The sequence below is a fragment of the Apteryx mantelli genome, chromosome 9, assembly GCF_036417845.1.
Source record: "Apteryx mantelli isolate bAptMan1 chromosome 9, bAptMan1.hap1, whole genome shotgun sequence".
Classification (NCBI taxonomy): Eukaryota; Metazoa; Chordata; class Aves; order Apterygiformes; family Apterygidae; genus Apteryx; species Apteryx mantelli.
The window spans coordinates 2,661,292-2,680,971 of NC_089986.1; the positions used below are offsets into that span (position 1 = coordinate 2,661,292).

Here is a 19,680-nt window from a genome sequence, read left to right on the forward strand (position 1 = left end):
TATGCATGTATATATTTATACATATACACACACACATACGCATGCGCACTGTATATATGCGTGCAGGCCAATCATACCGTAATATTTAAAGCAGAATGCCTGATTCTTCACAGTCTGCTGACAGCGCTTCTGTCGTTGTCACCTTAATTGCTGTGCTTGTAGAAATAAAAGGGTAATTATTTTCAAATATTTAATATTCTGCATTTGTACCCATGCCTTGACAGATCGCATCTTTCTTTTAAAAGGTACCTGCCTCGGTATGCAAGGCATACTTAAAACCTGAGGGGCAATCTCACAGCAAATGCGACAGGAATCCTGGCTGAGGCCAGGCAGCATCTCCACGGTCACCTTTCAGTTCGCCAGAGCTAAGTCCTACCCCTAAAACGCAGAAATTTTGATCAGGAGGCGAGGCCTTCGCAGGGCTCACCGTTGCGAGGAGCGAACGGACGCCGGCGGGGCTCGGGGGGGAGCCAGCTTCTCCTCACGGCCGGGCAGCGGCCGCCGAGCCCCGGGGCGGCCTCGGCCGGTAGCGAGCGGGGCGGAGGGGACCGAACCCGCCGCCGCCGCCGCCAGAACATTCTGGAACCGGGTCGCCCGATGGCGTCGGTTGCCACGGCAACCGCGGCCCCTCCGCGGCCCGCCCCCGCCTTTGTCGTCACGCCCCGCGGCGGCCAGTGGCAGCGCTGGAGCGGCATCACGTGGGGGGGGGGAAGGGGGGGGCGGGAGCGGCGCGCGGGGCCGGTGGGGCTGCGCGTCGCCACAGCGCGCGGGGCGCCGGCGGGTGAGGAGCTGCCGCCGCCATGTTCGGGGGCTTGGGGCGCTGCTTCGAGGAGGACCCCTTCTTCCGGTGAGGGGGTCGGCGGGGGGTCCGCCGGGCCGGGGCCTGCCCGGGCTGGGAGGGGAGGGGGGGGCTTGCCGCCTCGGGGCTTCGCGGCCCGCCGCAGCCGGCTCGGGAAAGCCGTTGGGGCTCCTCCGTGCTGCCCCCAGGGACGCGGAGCTCTGGGGACAGGGGCAAAACTGAAGCAGATGAGCACGCTGCGTGCGGTTTGAAATTAAATAGGGATTAAAGTCGTTGCCAGTGATCTTAAATACCAAAGTCTTGCCTTTTACTCCTTTACATTCTTGGTAATGCTTTTAATTTTTCCTGTCTCGTATTGCAGCGAAGAGCACTGTGCTGATTTCACAGTGATACGTGCTGAGAAGAAATTGTCGTCTCCATTGGTTTGAGTTTCTTCATTTTTGCTGTATTCTTTTTTTCAGCTTCTTATAGATTCTGAATGTTCTAGGTTTTGTGGATATTTTTTTTTTCAGAAGGGTGTTTCTGAGCTCCTGCTGTGGATGCGCATGATAAATACAGCCCTGTGTGTTCTTCTTGCATTAAAACTTTGCAAGTGCCTGTGTGAGAGATCACCTGTAAGGCAAACCGTCTGTTTTTCTAGAAGTTATTTCCCGAGCATGTTGACACTTCGGTTAAGCAGAAGGGCTTTTTATTTCTATACCAAGGGTGCAATGGTAGTGCTTTGGTTAGAGTATGCCTGCATATTCAGTCTATAGAATTAGTTTAATTTCCTGTGGGAATCCTTGTTTGCTTTTGGAAGGTAGGTTTAGATAATGTGTCGTGCAGGTGCTCCACTGGAGTGTTGGGAAAGCCCAAAAAGTTACAGTATCTGATTTAACCACAAATTTGCATCTCTCTTCAGAAACTGTAAATTGCAGCAGGTAAGAATGGGATCTGAGAACTCAGAGGAGCCTGGTGATTATAATTTTTTTTTTTAAGATGTGGTACTTACCACGTGGAGCTTAACTACAAGCTAAGGATAATACCAGCAGGTGGACAAGGAAGGATAATGCATCAGGGCTTGTGATGTGGATTTGTTGACTATATATCTCCTAGTTACAGGATATTCTAGCTGAGATTGCATTTGCACCTCTTAAAGCAGAATCTACTCCTCTGTTGCAGAAGTATGTTCTTAGCAATGGGATAGCTTTTCAAGCTGTTCAAAACTTGATTAGTGCATTTGTTGCTAGGAATATGCATGCTGTTTTAACAACTCATCAACTATACCTAGGATGCACTGCAGAAAACTTCACTGTACATATTCCTTATGTGAAGTGAAATGAAAATAAAAATGGAAATTATTTAGTTTATAGTAACTTGCATGTTCAAAATATGCTTTCATGATGCTCTAAAATATCAATTGCTCTCCTGTTCCTTGTTAATTTTTAGTATAGCCACTGATACGGTTTAAAATTGGAGAGAAAGAGATTGCAGCAGATGGGGGGGAGCATGTATATGTGTGCAACCATGTGTGAAACAGAGGAGAAGGGCTGAGATTTGTTCTCTTGGCACTGTCCTTGCATATCTGTTTTACATATAGTTAAGGAAATGAGCTTACTACTTCAGATAAGGAGAAGATTAGCTTCCAAAATAGCGTAGTAATAGGTTTCTGTTGCCTCACAAGGAGAGATTTTGACTGCTGGACTGGAAATAGTGCCTGGGTTAAAAGAAACGTCTCCATCTGTGAGCAGCTGTCCTGGGGAAGCACTAGTCAGTCAGCCAGCATGCTTCCAAGGCCCAGCTGAGTTCCCCCCCTAATAGCTTAGACAGGTGCAGAAGTTGAATTGCCTCTGCCAAGTTGTCCTATGTTTTTGATTTACTATTGCACAGCTTTTGTTTTATTGCTCCAGGTGTTATATTCAGTGTGATTCTGTAACTTCGAACTTGCATATTTGTGTTTTTTAATTAGGAAGTTAAATAATTTGAAGTACAGTTTTCAGAAATTATAAACTGAATTTATTCTAAGATACTGGTTTTCAACTGAACCGGAACATACAATGAAGTAGGGAGTAGCAATCATATTTTGTTACTCTACTCTGAAACTATAGTTGGTTTCAGCTGGAACACAGAGCCTTAAACTTTGGAAGTTGAACCTGAATCATACAAGAACTAACTCAACAACTGAGATGCGTCCCAGTGAAGCTCCTTACTATATGTGTTAGCATCTGCCTTTTCATTTTTAATGTTGTCTTTTCCGTATAGATGTATTTGTTTTATCCCTTAACAATCTTGGAGGCTGAAGTTTTGGTTCCCTTTATTGATCCCTTCAAACACATGAAAGTCAAGTGAAGGTCAAACTAACTATCTGTTAGACAAAAGTGCAAGTTTTGTTACTGCAAAATAACAGAACAACAAATTTACAAATGATTGATGTTTCCATTCAGAACTTAATTTTGGAAACAAATTATGGTGCTTAACATGTTAAGGACACTAAATCAATGTGCAAAACCCTTAAAACCTTCTTTCTTTTTCTCAGTTTTATGATATAGTAGTGCCAAGTGTGTAGAAGTCATGTGTCAGTCTCTTCTAATATATCTTTATTTACCCTAAAGAAGGTCAGACTTTGAATTCAGATGTGATCAGTGGTAATTAAGCTAGGATGCTCTCCGTCTGGTGCTGTCCTATAAAATCTGTGACTGAAATGAAGGACTTCACATCTTGCATCCTCTATTGGGGATATCAAAAATACAAAATATGTATATTAAACAAATCGAGGGTGACATACTCCTAACTTCTGTAATTATGGTTTGTTTCAGTCATCAGAGACATCAGGATGGTAGGTTTAATGCCTTTGGCTCCTTATTTTCCAGACAGATGCTCTGTTGACTTTCCATTGTTGTTTTTGCCTTACTCTGGAACATACAGAAATTGTAATGTTTCTTTGGAGGCTTGACACCATTAGTATTGTTTTACACATGGCTCCCTAAATGTCCTTAAACTTGAGACATTTCAGGGAATTGGGAGAGTTTACTCCTGTTCCTGAATCATCACTCCGTAGCAGGTATCTTATTTCCCTGTCTCAAATGGTAAGAAGCGATATTTCTGAATTGTTTCATAGCCCTTCCATAAAAAACAAAAACAATAGTTTTAGATGCAAGTATGAGTGTATCAGATACTTGTAATGGAAGGTGAATGGCCAACAGAAGTTGCCAGAGAAATGGAAATAAGGCAAAAAATGAACATTTCAGAAAATATCAACTCTATTTGTTAATTCTCTGATTGTCTTCATTCATAGGTAATGGGTTAAACACATTATGAAGTTACAGTAGTTTTAAAAACAAGTTCAGACTTACGATATGTTTGGTCTTAAAAAAAAAAAAAATTCCCTTCCAAATTATTTAAGGTTATTTTATGCCAGATGAGATGTATTACAGCATATTATGCAGACTGAATTCAGCCAGTCATCTTTATTTAAATAAAAACTGTGGAATCCTGTTTTGCTCGTGATGTGTTATAGATTATTTTGAATGGGTATCCTACCTTTGAACTGGAAGGGAATGTGGAAAAGCTTTGTTATGCCTGAATTATTGCTGGAACACCGTTTATTTTTATTTGTGTCTTGATAACTAAACCTATCTGAAGTTTGTGGTGTCAGAAGAGATTTTGTGGAAATATGTTTACACTTTGGTAGTGCTTCTGTGCTTTCCTGATCTTGGCTTGTGCAGTAATTTTGCATCTGTTCTTCATCCTGTGAAAAACAAGGGAACACTTGCTGTCTGTGAGTTGCTTATCACGTTTGGATTGAAGTTAAAGCTAGCAGTCATGTGAATAGGGTAGATAGGGTCCGCTCATGACAGCGGAAAAAAATACTTCTAAGCTGTAATGGTCTGTCTGCGTTGGAGTGACTTAAGTACGTGCATAGCTTAAAGGGATATTGTTGGGTTAAAGATCTTATTTGAGAATTAATCCAGTGTTACAAATGTAGCCTTATTTCTGTTAGTATATCTCATTGCATTTCACTTGACTTAAATGAAAAAACTCAATTTGGGGCAAAGAAGAGACAATACAAGGAGAAGAGATGAGTGGCCACACGGTGTGGAAGCTAGTTTTCATAGAACTGGAGATGGGGGGGATGCAGGGGGGAGAGGGAGGGGATCAGGAAAGCTGTTCAGGAGACTTTCAGGAGATGATTGTGTATTGGAGAAGTCAGAGGAGCAACCTGAAGCTTTTCTTACATGGAGGCAGAAGTTATGTCATGGGAAGGGTTGCAGTGGCCTGGAGGGATGAAGGCATGACGTGTCTGGGGAATGCCAGGAAATGGGTAAAAAGGAAGATGAGGTGCTGTTAAGACTGAGTAAACATACCTAGGAAATGACTGTTAATGTTACTAAAGTGGTTTTCAGTGGAGTAGCAAAGGCAAAAATTAAAAGCGAGTTGAAGAGAGGAAATGAAGCATTTTTTTTGTATGAAGTAATACTTTGTAGCCTTTGCTGGACCATAGGCAACAGTACTGAACATATACTGTGCTTCTGACAGCATCGTGTTTTACTTCTCTTCTGGCCTCAGTTTGAACTCTAGTTCTTTGTCAAATTAGAGAATGCAAAGAATTAAGTAAGTAAGTAATAATGGAAAGCAATGTTGGCAATGTTTTCCTTGCATGCCAAGCTTGGGAGTTATTGGTGGAGTTCTACAGTTTGGAGACAAAGGTTGAGTGTTTAGAAGGAGGAGAGAGGAGATGAAGGCTAACAAGGAAAGCAAGAAAGATGGTAAGAATTTTTCTTCCAAAGCAGAGAAGAAAGATACAAGAACATAATTGGGAAGGTGTAAGAAAAGGAAAGCAGCAATGCAATAGTGGGTCATAAAATAAAGGAGAGAAAGCTGGCTTGAATTTAGTGGATGCTATAAATTTTCAAGCATGTGGGCTGAAGAGGATGAAAAGTAGGATGGAAGCACCTAGGAAAATAAGTTGTGAAAAACCTCTAGCAAGACAGGATAAGTTCAGTGAGTAGCCCCCCACTAACCTCTACAAGACAAAAGCACAGGGGGAAAAAAAGTGATTCTCTTAATTTCACAGGCTGCAGGTAAAAGAAATTAAAAATAAAATATAGGTCGGGATTATAGTTCCTGGCAGACTGGGAATGTGTAGACTGGGGTGAAAGATGTCTGTGAAGGGTGGAAAGCTCCTCAAAAGATGAGGAAAGAGGAAAAAGAAATGGGGATGCTGAAGAGCATGATAGAGTAATGAGGGGAGGTGAGAAGACAAAAGAACTAAAACAACCAGCTAATCTGAGAGATGGGAAGAAAAGTGAAAGAAATGAGAATCATTGAGGGTAAAAATGACTTCCTGATTGGGTTCTATTAAAATAAAGAATGTGAATAGTCATATGGAATGATTTAAATTCAGTTTTAAAATATTTCATAACTATTTTACATAGCTTAGAATAATATACACTAACTTCCTATGCGGAATGTCTCTCTTTCAGTGATCCTTTTGCCGCACATCATGAATATATGCGGCAGATGATGAGAAGTTTTTCCGATCCTTTTGGACGAGATCCATTTCTCAGCGTAACAGATGGTAGGGAGAGAACGGTAGATCGAAGAACACATAATGATTCTCAGGTTGCTCTGAGAGGAAGTCGCAGAGTAAGTTTCTTTTTCTTTTCCTTTTTTTTTTTTTTTTTTTTTCTCTTAATCTCTAGGATAGTTAAATGGAGCTTATACTTTCTGGTAATATATTTGGCTTCACATTTGCATTTTGGTTAAACTTGGACCAGTGGGAAAACAGGTGTGCCACCTTGGTCAGATTATTTTTATCATTCTGAATAAAATGTGAATAATACCTCTTCTGATTCCATAATGGCCAAATGTTTAAGCATTTACTTTGACAAACTTATTTCTGTTAGAACTAATAACATGATAAATCTGTGTGCTAGTAAATATTTCTATTTATTAAATGTTTATTTTAATAAATACTATGTATTAAATGTTTCTATTGCAGATAGGCATTAAAAATGTCCAAAGACACAGCCTTCTCTGAATGTTTACTTCCTTTTTATAGTATCTGTACTTAAAGTACTTTAGTATATATTTATGCCTTCAATCTGCTTTTTAATATCTTGTGTCTAGTTACTTGATTATGTTAAAGTATATGATTACTTAAGCCATTAACTATAATAATGAGTTCACAAACATTGCCAGCTGATTTTAAGCACTTGTAAATCCACCTTTAACACTTTATGGTGCAGCAGATCAACAAAAGATAGAAGAGTCTTAGGTGCCAGGTACAGTTTACCTTTACCAGAATGTGTAGAGCTCTACAAATTGTATTAAGAGAATCTGCAGAAAAAGGCATGGTTTCCATAATTTGCTTTTCATGGTTCTATTTGATTTTGCATTCTCTCTTTGTTTTGGAGTGAGGGTAGTTACTTTATGTTGACTTATAATAGTATGGATTTAAGTTTTCATAATTAATTGTTATGAGTCAGAATAATGTACTGATAAATTAAATTTCCACTCTTGTACGTAAAAGCCAAGCCTGTGTTTCAGCCGCTTAGACAGTATCTTTACAGATAACGTTAAACTCCTTCAATTTCTTTGTTATGTGTAAAGGCTTTGCATTCTGTATTTTTTCCAATTCTTAATATATTTCCTGTAGATACATGGCTGTAAGAATTAAAGATCATCACCTAAATTGATATGAAGCCTAATATTCCTGTAAACGGCCACCTACAACTGAGAAGGAAGTTGGCAACAATCTCTGTTTTACAGAAAGTACATTTTCAACTGTCTGGTCATGCAAGGACAATAATAGCTTATGTTTCTCTAGCTAAATCTTATCTAATTTAGAAGGGATGTACATTTGAAGTTGTTTGAATCCTGTGTCTCTACCCACCCTCCTCCGCCTCCCACCCCTTCCCACCAACCCCAGCTAAATATTTTGCACTTGAACCTTCTTTTACTTTGTTTTTTAAAGTCAGATGTCATTCATTACTGTTTGAGTTCCAGGACAAAAGAGCTCACAGAGGCTTGTGGAACTTAGCCAGATTTTGTTGTTGTTATTCAAACTTAGATATTTAGAACTTAATGAGCATAGCTGAAACAGACTGTCACCTACAGGTCAAAAGGGTAACTGTCAGATTCTTTCCTCTGTGCTCATGCATTGCCAATTAGTTTCAAATATAGATGTAACTGGATCTAATTAAGGCATAATCTTTCCTCTGTTGAAGCAGATTCTTAAGCCTTGCTTCAGTAGATACCTAAAAATGGATCAGACTTTTCTTTTTCTTTAGAAAAAGAACATGTCAAAACCTACCCTAATATTTTAGGGTATTTTGGCAATGAGAGATAAATGTGAGGCATAGAAAACTTTATCTGTGCTTATATAAAGGAGTTGAAGGTGCAAGAGCACTGTGTTATCTTGGTGAGTACAAAAGCATTCCACACCTCCTAAAATCTTTTCAGTGTGTCTCTTAAAATCCTCACGTTTCGCCTGAGAGTTGTCAGAAGAAAACTCAGTACTGATTATTTGAGCTTTAGAGTAGTCCCGAATTGCTTTTGCTGTTTTTCTTCCAGAAATGATGCAAGTGAACTTGAGATCCATATTTTCCTACATAAAAATCTAATTATATCTTTATTACTGTGTATGATAAATTTGTTAACAGTACTCATATGATTAACCTATTGTAATTTGATATTTAAGTAAATTACAGCATACCTAAACTTGCTTTACAAGTGACAATTTGTTGTTAGAACTCAATGTGCATAGATGGGTTTGAGAAATTCAAGTTTTTGGAAGTTTAAATGCAATATTCAAATAGATATTTAGTGTCAGTTTTCAGTCTTTTGGGGGAAGTGGAGGAAGAGGAGGAAAGAACAGGAGTATGAGGAGTAATAGGGTAAAACATCTTCAGAGATACTGTCATTCAGTGTATGCACATGACTTCTGTGACAAACAGTCTGACTTCAGTTTTATTTTATTCAGCATGACTGGGAAAATTTATTGCAATTTTGAACCTTTTGAAAAACATAATGTCATATTAGTTTCCAGTCCTGAGAAAGATGCCTTGTGTTAATATAAAAAAGTTAACTCTTGTTGTGCTTCTGGAAACCATGGTGGAACTAGAACAGAAGCTTGATCAACAGAACATCTAATTGTCATATCTAATAGGCAAATATTTAAGAGCTTTCAATATCTTGTAAAATAAAGAGTACTTGAACTTTACTGTGACTAATAACTTTAAAATATTATTTCCTAAGATGTCCTTTTGTACCTGATAGGATTATAGTCTTTTTTGCCACCACGTATTAGACAGAGCTGCAATCTGAAAGAGTTCATAAAGATACTCTGCAATCAAACAATTCCCTACTTTTGCACTTGCAATGTTTATAAAGAGTTTGGTACTTCTGCCTAACCAGTCTTTCTTTAGGTAGGCTTTTATATAACTCTCCCATCTTAGTTTCCTGGAAACATGAATTTGTTTTCTAGCATTTCATTGCCCTGTCATATAGGGACATTCAATATGTGTTGGTCAGACAGGAACTGTATTTGCTGGTGTTTATAGCTACATCTATTTATACATCTGCAGAAGAATATAATTTGCTCATGGGGGATTTATTAGTCTTCGGATGCTTCTGTATATGATGATAGATTTACTTAGAACTTCTTTGCAATGACCTTTGAAACTGCTGACAAATCAGACTTCATTTTGTTTATTGCAAAAGGATCTGTGGATATTTTATAGAAATATGTTTGTATTTTATTGCTAAGTTTACACTGACATCTTGTAATACGTAAAGAGTGCTTGCGAACAGATCAGTTGCATCCCTTATTTTTGTTTTTTAGCTCTAAAATTCATGTCAGCCTTTTGAAATTCAGTTAAACAAGCTTAAGGGGAATATTGATTTGTTGATTTTTAATCAGCTTTCAGTAATGGAGTTCTATCGCATGAATAGAACCAAGTGTTTTTAGAGAAGTATGTGACATCTGAAGTACTGTGCCTTATTTTAATTTCAGTATAAAGGTTGCTATGGTATACAAACGGTTCTCAACTTTTAGCTTTAAGTGCTTCTAGTACATACTTACAAATATGACTTATTAAATGTGGTGACAGTTATTGCTTTCTAGTTTTAAAGTATTTTATCTCTATATACCCAGAGACTGCTACATATTATATGGTCATAGCACACTATAAATCGTCCTCTTGAATGACTGTCTTTATTTGATCAGAAATATTTAATATCACCTGCTGTATATGAAAATGCACTAGATAATTCTGCTGTGTCTCATAATAGGTACAATAACTAAAAGAAGCTGGTTAATTTTTCTTCCAGGCAGTAAGCTGTTACCTCATGCCCTTTGCAGGCTTTGGTAGAGTGGTTAGTATTCCAGGAGAAATAATCTGTGTAGCTCTTGCTAACATGTGTATACTGTCTGCATAACTAAAGCATGGATAAAGGCTAGTTTTGTGTGCTTGCAAACTGCTCTGGTTGGTGTTTAGATATGTTGAACAGCATAATTCTAGAAGGCTTGTTTCTTATTTAATGGAAATGGTAAGGTAGACTAAACGCTCTGATACCAAGTTTGAAAAAGTTACTATTTAGCAGCTTGCTTTTCCCCTCTGTGGTATATCTGTTTATCCTTGATCTCAGAACTGACTCCCAGTGAAGGAAATAGTTAGAAGTGTGTTCAGGGATTGAGTGCAGCTGTAGAGCAGACACCACCGACCTGGAGCACGTTTGTGTCTGTGATATCCAACAGAACATAGGTACAGTGTCCAGATGTCTAAGAGCAGAAGGCAGTCTTCTGCAGTTACTGATGCTTGCCATGATCTGATTCACTAGAATGTCTATAATAACTGCCTGACGGTTTCAATAGGCCTTAAAAGAAGTTTCAAATGTCTTGCTATTCAAGAAACATAATTGAAGATTTTGTATATATGGATTTTACTTAGCATTGTGCTTAAACTGCAGGTTTTCCTTTTAATCTCTTAAATATATAGCTATTTAAATGAATGAATTTAAATCTGATTACTTACCTTTCCAGTAGTTCGAGGAACATGGGGTTTGTGTGTTACTGGAATTAGCAGTGCCTAGAAGCTTAACAGCCAGTATGCAGCACTTGCACCTGACTAGCATACTCCAACTGGTGTTGAGAATGTCAGCAACCAGACAGCTCGACGGGGTTTAGTTGGTTCCTGATGGAAGTTCGTAGTACTGGGGAAAGGCAAGGCAAAACCAGCATCACCTGCTGTGCTGGCGGGGGAGAGCTTTCTTTTTTTTTTTTCTCCTTCCCCCCCCCCCGCCCCCCCCCCAATAGCAGCTTTCATCATTAGAGTCAATGTATGCTGTCGGTTACAGAACCTGCTAATAAAACTCTGTGCATGAAAGCATGTCTTAACATCCTCTGTGCACCAGTGGGTTTTTGCTTTCATCTAAAAATAATGAATGCTTTGTTGGGTACATATACAGCATCAAATAATTAAGCTGCTATTAGAATCCCAAGTTGTGGTTCTCTGATTCTCCACATCATCTGTATGTTGAGTGATGTACACCAGACTTCTTTTGCAAAGGAACAGCTGATTTCTTCTGGGACACATCTCCAGTATGATTCTGAGGATGGCTTCCTCTGGAGGTCACTGAACAGAGGCCTGTCCATAGCATTATAAAAAGTTACACCAGGCAAGGGACTTGTCCTGTGTGTAAATTTAAAAATCAGCCTCAGCCTTGCAGCTAAGACTGATTCTTTCCAGTTTAACAGCTAAACTGTGCAAATTATATGCTAGGTGTTTTAAAATCCATATGATTGGGCAGGGTGGTCTTCAAATCCTTTTCTTACCTTTTTCATCAGAAGAGGACATATGCTGGTTTCACTCCAATCTGAGCAGCAACCTGTTAGCTTATGTGCCATTCTGTTTTCCAGGTCATCTCAAAACAATACCTAAGCCAGTAAGAAAAACTCATCTTTCTTATGTGTTGGTTAGGTTGTTGTTCTCCTTTCATGGAGACATTCCTTCTTCTGGTAAAAAGAGGTATTGCGTTCCGGTGAGAACATTTGGACAGTTTGATTGTTCAACTTGCATGTGATTCAGAGGATCAAAATGAGGAAGTGATGTTCCATACTTAATGTGAGGATTTAGGCACGTAAGGGGTGCAAATCCCAAAGTACATGTCATGAATAACCAGTGCTAAGATCATGTGGGGTCTTTATAGCTTTGCATATCCATCCTGTAACTTGCATGTTCCTTGCTATAAATGTGGTTTTGTTTTCATATGTTGGTAGGACAGGTAGGTTCATTTTATGTTCTCTTTCTCTACAATTTAACGGCTTCCTTTGTTAAAGCCGTGATTCATTTATTTGTTCTGTTCAGTCCCTAACTAAATTCCTTTCAGAAGCACAACCCTGAAATTTTTGTATAGGAAAGCATAAGAAAATGAATTTCAGGTTTTACCCTATTTAAGAGGTGTGGTTAAAATATACTATTTCTATTTAAATTGCTTCTGGAATATTTTGCTTCCATCTTCCTGCTCCACATGGAACTCAGAGCTCTGCCTAACAAGATCCTTTCTGGTAATGACTTGATGGCGATGTCTGCAGAACTTCACTGAGCACATCAGAAGTCTTCCCTAGAATTTCATTCTGGTTCTTTCCTGACTGACTGCTTCATGTTTGTTATGGCAGGCCATGTGCATTGAGTGATTTGCATAATAAAGATGATTTGATCTTCCATAGATCTGTAAGGTGTGGAGGGTCATATGGTACTTTTGACTGAGACAGGGACTGACAAACTAATTAGGTTAGGGAGTACATGAAAACAGTTCTTGCAAACTGTCCGCAATATGTGCTTATTCTGACATTTGAGTAACACAAGGATCACACTTCCCTCTTTTCCAACATTTACATCTTAACAATCAGGTTCCCCATGCTTGCTTTCAATTTTTAAATTTAAAAAGATGCTTTTTGGCTTGTCTGTGTTTAGGAATTGAAGGCTGTGAAAACCTTGTTAATGCTCTGATTTGCATTAAAACACAGTGCGTGTTTAACAGCTTTAGAAATTAGTTGTCTTCATTTTTCACTGTTGTCTTTTAGCAGGATTCAGATTTTGAGGAGCCTTTTTTTGCAATGGACAGAATGATGTCAAATATGAGAAACAGTATGCTAGAGATGCGAAGAAAATTTGTGAGTAATTTTTAAATTTTGTTTTAAAATTATATTGGAGAATGACTGGTTTAAAATACTACTTAAAGTCCTGGAGGGGGGAAAAAAGGTTACTAGCTTAGAGCAGATAGTAAGAAAATATGCTGGGTTGGTTTTTTGTTTGTTTGTTTTTGGCCTAGAAAATACTGTGATTATAGTTCTATATGCTGTCACTGATAATTTGCTAATAACAGTACTTTAAATATATGCTTAATTCTCTAGGGTTGGAACTGCTTTAAGTTGTATGGTCTCTAGCTGTTGACAGAGCTGACACCCTAAGTATAGGAGGAGTTTAAAGTGTTGCTGGACGTTAAAAACAACAAACCCCCAAACACCTAAATGCCACCCTGTATATAGACTTTTTGAATCTGCATGTTCTGTGGAAATCAATCCTTTTCCCTCTGGTTTTATTTTCAATGTGTTTCTTCTACAGTGCTTGAAGATGCAACATCAGTATGTGTTGACAGCATTGCTGGATATGTTTACTTTATTAACGTGGCCTTGTAAAATGGCTTGTTGCCACTGTTGCTAAAATCCTATTTCACCTGAACTTTTTATGCTCCTTATTAGATCTTGCAACCTGTGAGATCAGTCATGCCATGTACATCTTCATTAGTAAACTAAACTGTGGCAGGACAAAAGTTGAAGCAGTTACTTATTGCTGGCTGTGCTTTTAACTTGTTGGCAGGTTTCCCAGCATGGTGAGACCTGTGCCCAGACAGTGCTAGGGTAAGAGTGAGGGCATATCATATATGGTCTGTTGGGAACAGACCCTGGCATAGGCACATTCCCACTGAACTCAGGAAGAAATAATTAGGAAGGGGGGAATGAGTAAATGAAGATGAAAGGATCAATTTGTGTAGATAGAATTGTCTATGGTACCAGAACTGAGGGTTAATTTCTCAGGGACCATTCCTTTTCTTAGTGATAATTCCATTAAGATAGACTTAGAATGTAAGAAATATTTATTATCCAAAAAATTTAACTTATATTAATTAAAAAACATGCAATGATTGCTTGTAGGATGACCTGTCTGTCCATCCAGATACACACACATTCAGCTCCTCCTCTGTGATGACATATTCCAAAATAGGGGATGAACCACCAAAAGTTTTCCAAGCTTCAGCTCAGACGCGCACAGCTCCAGGAGGTGTAAGTAGTCTTGAGATGCAGCAAAAAGGTGATCGAAGTTAATACCAAACCACAGTCTTCAGATCTCTTTACTGGAGAGAGTTACTCCTATAATTTAGAAAAAGTATATGTTTGTAAAATACTGCTCTATATGAAATGCTTCTTAAGCTACAGTGCTGTTTTCTTCCTTGTAATTTGTAATATGTCTAAGTATATATTTAGGTAAATTGTATGCATATCAAAGACTGGAAAAACTGAGAGCCAGAACAGTTGATTTTCAAGGCAGTGTTCAATGTCTTGCTATCTGCTATAGTTAATCCACTTCTGTGCATTTAAAACTGTCTAAAATATAAGATACCAAAGGCTGTCTATTTATGTACAACATTGCTTCAAATCATCCCCTTTACTCAAGTACTTCTAAACGCTTACATAATGCTTCAGATGACGATGCCCTTTCATTGGCTTCCTTGCAGCTGTTGCATCTAATTCTGCTAAGAAATTTGAATTTGAATTTGAACCCTGAAGCAGGGTTCATGAAAGACTATATGCAAGCAGTAAAGGCTGTTCCGCATGATTGGCTGTGGGATGTGTTCAAGCTCAAGCAGGCACTCAGTTATCAAAAAGGTTCTAATAATATAACTATGAACACAGTGATAAGTGGTCACCAGGGTTTCAAGCCAGTCAACATGACAACCTAGTAATTAGTTGTCCCTTCATGTTGAGAATATGAGCATAAGCTATTATTCATCCTGTTGTCAAGGAGAAGGTTGAAGACTTGTCTGCAGGTAGTATATTTAGACTAGGCCTTGACAGATTTTTTTTTTTCCTTTCCCCCAACAATTAATATCCAGTATGTACATTCCTTAAGTAACTTTAGGTGTCGTTTATGTTTTCTTTCTGTCAACAGACAAAGATATTACTTTATCTGTGTTTTGCTGGTGTATTTTCAGCTAATACAATAAATAGGATGATTGGAAAAGCCTGTAAAACCTAATGTTATTTAAAAAGTAAGAACTAAAACTCTGGGGAAGAAAAACTGATTTTTGTTGTTGTTGTTGGAAGAACAGTTATTTCCCTTCTTTGTACAGGTTAAGGAGACAAGAAAAGCACTTAAAGATTCTGAAAGTGGACTGGAAAAAATGGCTATTGGTCATCATATTCATGATCGTGCTCATGTTATAAAAAAATCAAAGAACAAAAAAACTGGTGATGAAGAACTGAACCAAGAATTCATCAACTTGGATGAAAGTATGTCTTTATATGCAATAATCTGGTTTTACACTGGTATTTCACATATCAATTTTGAAGTTCCAGCTTGAGAGATCTTAAAAAGGGACTCCTTTATAGAAGGTGCTAGGTCTGCAAATCAAGTTTCTGTGTGTTCAAGTTTCTGATGTAAAGTGGACACCCTAAGTTAAAATACCGGTTAAGACTTGAAAATGTTGCATCATAGTGATGTAATGGGTTCTGTTCGCTTGTACGGTAACTGCTTGTATTTGAAGATAATTTAAATAGTATTTTATGGTTTCAAATGAACTTTTTGCAGAATTGTTATATTTGCTGTGTGTTTATTTACATGGCTATACTGCTTATGTCTAGTTATGTATATCAAAACCTTCATATACTTTTACAAAACAGTGACTTTCAGGTTTTTTTGATTTAATCTTCCAAACTTAAACCTGCTAGCCATAGGCTTCTTGGTTTTCTTTCATGGAACCCCTAGAAATAATCTTCAGGCCACATAGAGAAACATGGACCACAAGTTAAAAAACACTCTTTCAACAAAATTAACTTTTGTTACCTGCTTTCTCCTGTCTTGTTTGCATTTATTTAAAATAAAAATAACTTAAACTGTTTTTCAGCTGAGGCCCAGACCTTTGATGAAGAGTGGCAGAAGGAGATTATGAAGTTCAAGCCATCTAGAACTACATGCAATATAGAAGCTCCAAAATACAGAAGTATTCACCACATACCCAAAGAAGATGGATCAAGAAGGTAAAAATAATTTCCTAACAGAAAAAGGGAAAACTATCAATAGAATGAAAGCCAATTCTGAAGCATTCTGCTTAACATTATGAAAAGACATTGCTTACTGGCAATCTGTGAAGAATTATCATGCTTTACTTCTTTTTTTGATGATGCCACAGTAAATGTTAATATAAGGCAGTATTTTGGTAACTAAACTTTGAAGAAATTCAGTATTTTGTCTTTGAGAATTACATTATAAATTAATAGACTAAAACACTAGAGATTTTATGTACAAGTATGTCAGTGCTTTTAGCTCAATTATACACAAACGTTTTAACTCTTCCTCCCCCTCCCCCCCCCATCAGTAAGGTGATTTAGTTGCATTAAGATTAAACGCTTATGGAGGGCAAGGTTAATCTGTTCTCTTGGAAAGAGGCAAGATGGCTTTTGTAGGGGTGTGTATCTGTTTCCAGCTCTCTCTTTTGAGTTAGGTTTCAATTAAGAGCTCATATAACCCAAAGATCAGGAAATCTGTGTAGCAACAAGCATTTTAACTGTAAAAGCAGAAGCTCCCCTGCATGGACTGTTTTCTGTCAAGCTTCAGTTTTCCCTCCTCATGTCGACATAGTTTCAGTGGAAGCTGTGATGCCTTTATCAGTTTCGTGTTTGGTAGGGAATGCTGCAAAGGCAAATGCTCCTCTTCTGCAAACTACACAGAGCACTTTCCCTCTGGCACCTCTTCAGTCCTAGAGGTTTACTACAGAGGCTACCTTGCTTTCAACTTTGGTCTTCAAATGGAGCTGTTTGTCTGTCATCTTATCAAGTGTGCAAGAGGAGGAAATGGTCCAACTCCTTTTATTGTTTTTAATTGGGCCACTCAGATGCTTCTGTGCTTTTTTTTTGGCTCTACTGCTACCATTCCCAGCCTGTAACCCGTGCTCCTTGTGTTTCCTCTCAAAAAACACGAGAGCAAGTGTAACTCAAGGGGGGAAAAAACTAGGTTGCTTAAGTTTCATACCTTCTATATCATGGTGGTAACATTATTTTACAACTTCAAAACTACATTTCTTTAGTAGACTTAAGACTCTTCCTAAAATAACTAGACCTCCACATAAGTAGTGAACAAAATGTATATTAAAAATATGTACCACACAATGGTTTTGACTTTAATTTTTGCTGTTGTTTGTTTCAGAGAGAAAGCACTTACCAAAACACCAATTGCAGGTTCCAGAGGACCCAAAGTTTCTTCGGAGAACCTCAGTGTGAAAGGATCACATGTTCCCATCAAAAGCAGCAAAAAATAAATGGTTTGCATGTCCTTTTGGATGGAGTTTCTTCAGAGAAGATAATGGTGCTGTTTATGTTTGTATATGCGTATATATATGACCAATCTCTGTTTTTTGTTTTACTAAGTATTAGTGTGCCTTTCTCCTCTAATCTTTTGACCATTGAATGTTCTTTAAAACTCCAGATCCTTGGTTTAAATCATCTAGTTTCAATAAATTTTTTAAAAAGTACTTTCCACTTCAAAGCACTTTAATGGGATATCACTAATTCTGTTTAAAAATATATTGCTTTGTCTTGCAAGGTTTTTCCCCACAACTGCACTAGTTGTCTCCAACTTTTTATCAGGCCTGATAATGACACTGCTTTTTTTTTCTACACTGTATAACTTGCACAGAAAGTAAATTCTCTTTTAATTTTGTGTGGCTGAAAGAATTATAATTTGGGTTTAGCAGTACATCAGTTAATCACAAATTCAGTACACTATTGCTGGTAGGCAATTAGCTTTAAAATCGCATTGTAAATTGTTATAAAAACCACAGAAACATCTTTAACATGAAGAAAAGTAAAAGGAGCACTAAAATGATAATTAAATACTACTTTATATAAAATTTAGAATTTATCAGCTTTCTTATATTCATGCACTGTGCTTGCATCTCATTTTCTGTACCTAGGCTGTTAACTTTGTATTTTTGATCTCTTCTGTATTTCCTTTGGAAGTGGCCCATTATATCTCATTCTTGAAGATTCTCCATAGTAATTTTCAATTTTTCTGTAGTAATAACACTGTGTCCTTCTAAAACTCAGCTGCAACTTAGTTCTTAATCAGAAAAGTATGTGGAATAAGTTGGTTCAATAGGCACTAGTTTGTTAATTAGATAATGAATAATTACTCCATTTCTTCTGTTCTAAAAAGCTAAAATATCTTTGCATACAGGGAACTATCTTTCTGTCAGCTAACAGATGTGTTGTATGATTTTTGTGCCCTGATCTAGCAGATGCAGAGGAATCTAGTAAATCTTAACACTTGATCTCCCTTGATTCCTCCTCCTGCCCTTATCGTTTGGTTAAAGATTGTGGTGTCCTAGAAGGAAGCAAATTGTGTGGCTGACTGAGAACGGTAAAGTCTTTGTATAGTGTTGAAGTTCATATGCTGTTTTGTTAGTCAGAATAGGTCCCAAGCTGTAGTGTACTATAACATGTATTTTGAGGCTAAAACATTATAGCGTAGCCTTTAAAAAAAAGATACTATTTATATGATAAATGGAAAATAAATTTAAATGTTTAGTAAGTTAAATATTTGTATGACTAAAAAGGAAAAGGTGTCTTTAAATCGCATCTTTCTGAAGATTCCTAGATTATTTAACATGACGATTCTTGCACATTAATAAACATATGTACTTCTGTTGAACTCTGTACTACTGAAAGAAATCGTTTCTCTGCGCGCTTGATGCAGTGACTCTGTGTCCATTATGAGAGCGAGTCCTGGCAGCAGTGAGTATGTTGCTGAAATGTTCTCCCAGCAGCCGAGGCAGGTGGGTTTGCTCTAACACACAGGGCTTGTCCTGGGGCAGGCGCGGGCCCACGGCCCTGCTGGGGCAGCGGTAACCCCTGGCAGAGGGACGGGCTGAGCCCCACCTGTGATCCCTGGTGATACCTTCCAGAGGGTGTCTGCCAGAACCCCTAATCTAAAGGATGTTCTTATTCCACCTGGACACTAACAAAGTACCACTTGGGGGCTGATCCTCCATTCAGTGAAGACAACACCAATCTTGCCATTAATTTCATTGAGAACATAAGACCATGGACATGTTTTCAGTTAAGTCATGTAAATTTCCCAGTGATAAACAGCAGGGAAGAACCCTTAGAGCATGATGACTTTTCATGTAGCAACTTCAGAAAAAAATCCTTGATTTGGGAGAGGGTGCTGTTTAACAGAAAATAGTTTTTATCTGATCACTTATGTTTTTGCATATGCATATACTGGGAGGAAAAGCTATGACAGTTGTACATAATGGGGAAAACAAGTACATCCTATGACTGTAAAACTGTAGTGGAATGAGGCTAATATTCATTACAGATTACTTTGTTGTGCACAACAATGTTCTAAAATGTGACGCGAGATAAATTGTTCTACCTGGAAACATCTGAAACTAATTCTTTATTAAAGAGCTATCTATTATTTAGGCTCATTGTTTGGTTTACTTCACGTTACAGAATGGCTTGTGCATTATTTACTGTGGGCTGCTGGGAAACGTTCTTACAGATGACATCAACCGCAAGGCAGTGAGGAAAAGTATGCGCCTCGGTTTCCAGAGGGAAA

General features: G+C 38.1%; 1 protein-coding gene across 2 annotated transcripts; it reads left to right on the top strand.

Moving 5' to 3' along the window:
- The first annotated feature begins 742 nt into the window (after positions 1–742).
- On the top strand, positions 743–19,543 carry MLF1 (myeloid leukemia factor 1). Of its 2 annotated transcripts, none has more exons than XM_067301561.1 (7): positions 743–847; positions 6,262–6,424; positions 12,867–12,956; positions 13,998–14,126; positions 15,194–15,353; positions 15,968–16,100; positions 17,266–19,543. In XM_067301561.1, exons 1-7 carry the CDS (start codon positions 801–803, stop codon positions 17,375–17,377), a joined length of 834 nt encoding a protein of 277 aa, XP_067157662.1. In that variant the 5' UTR covers positions 743–800; the 3' UTR covers positions 17,378–19,543. The 2 variants fall into 2 exon arrangements, with proteins under 2 accessions (XP_067157662.1, XP_067157663.1); XM_067301562.1 differs by having other exon boundaries at positions 12,870–12,956.
- Positions 19,544–19,680: the final 137 nt, after the last annotated feature.

What these genes read in the sequence shown, in the direction of transcription:
- MLF1 (XM_067301561.1), top strand. Translation starts at nt 801, where the DNA reads ATGTTCGGGGGCTTGGGGCGCTGCTTCGAGGAGGACCCCTTCTTCCG. An exon ending in TAGAGATGCGAAGAAAATTT is followed by an intron (nt 12,957 to 13,997) that starts GTGAGTAATTTT and finishes GATTGCTTGTAG; the next exon opens with GATGACCTGTCTGTCCATCC. An exon ending in ATTCATCAACTTGGATGAAA is followed by an intron (nt 15,354 to 15,967) that starts GTATGTCTTTAT and finishes ACTGTTTTTCAG; the next exon opens with CTGAGGCCCAGACCTTTGAT.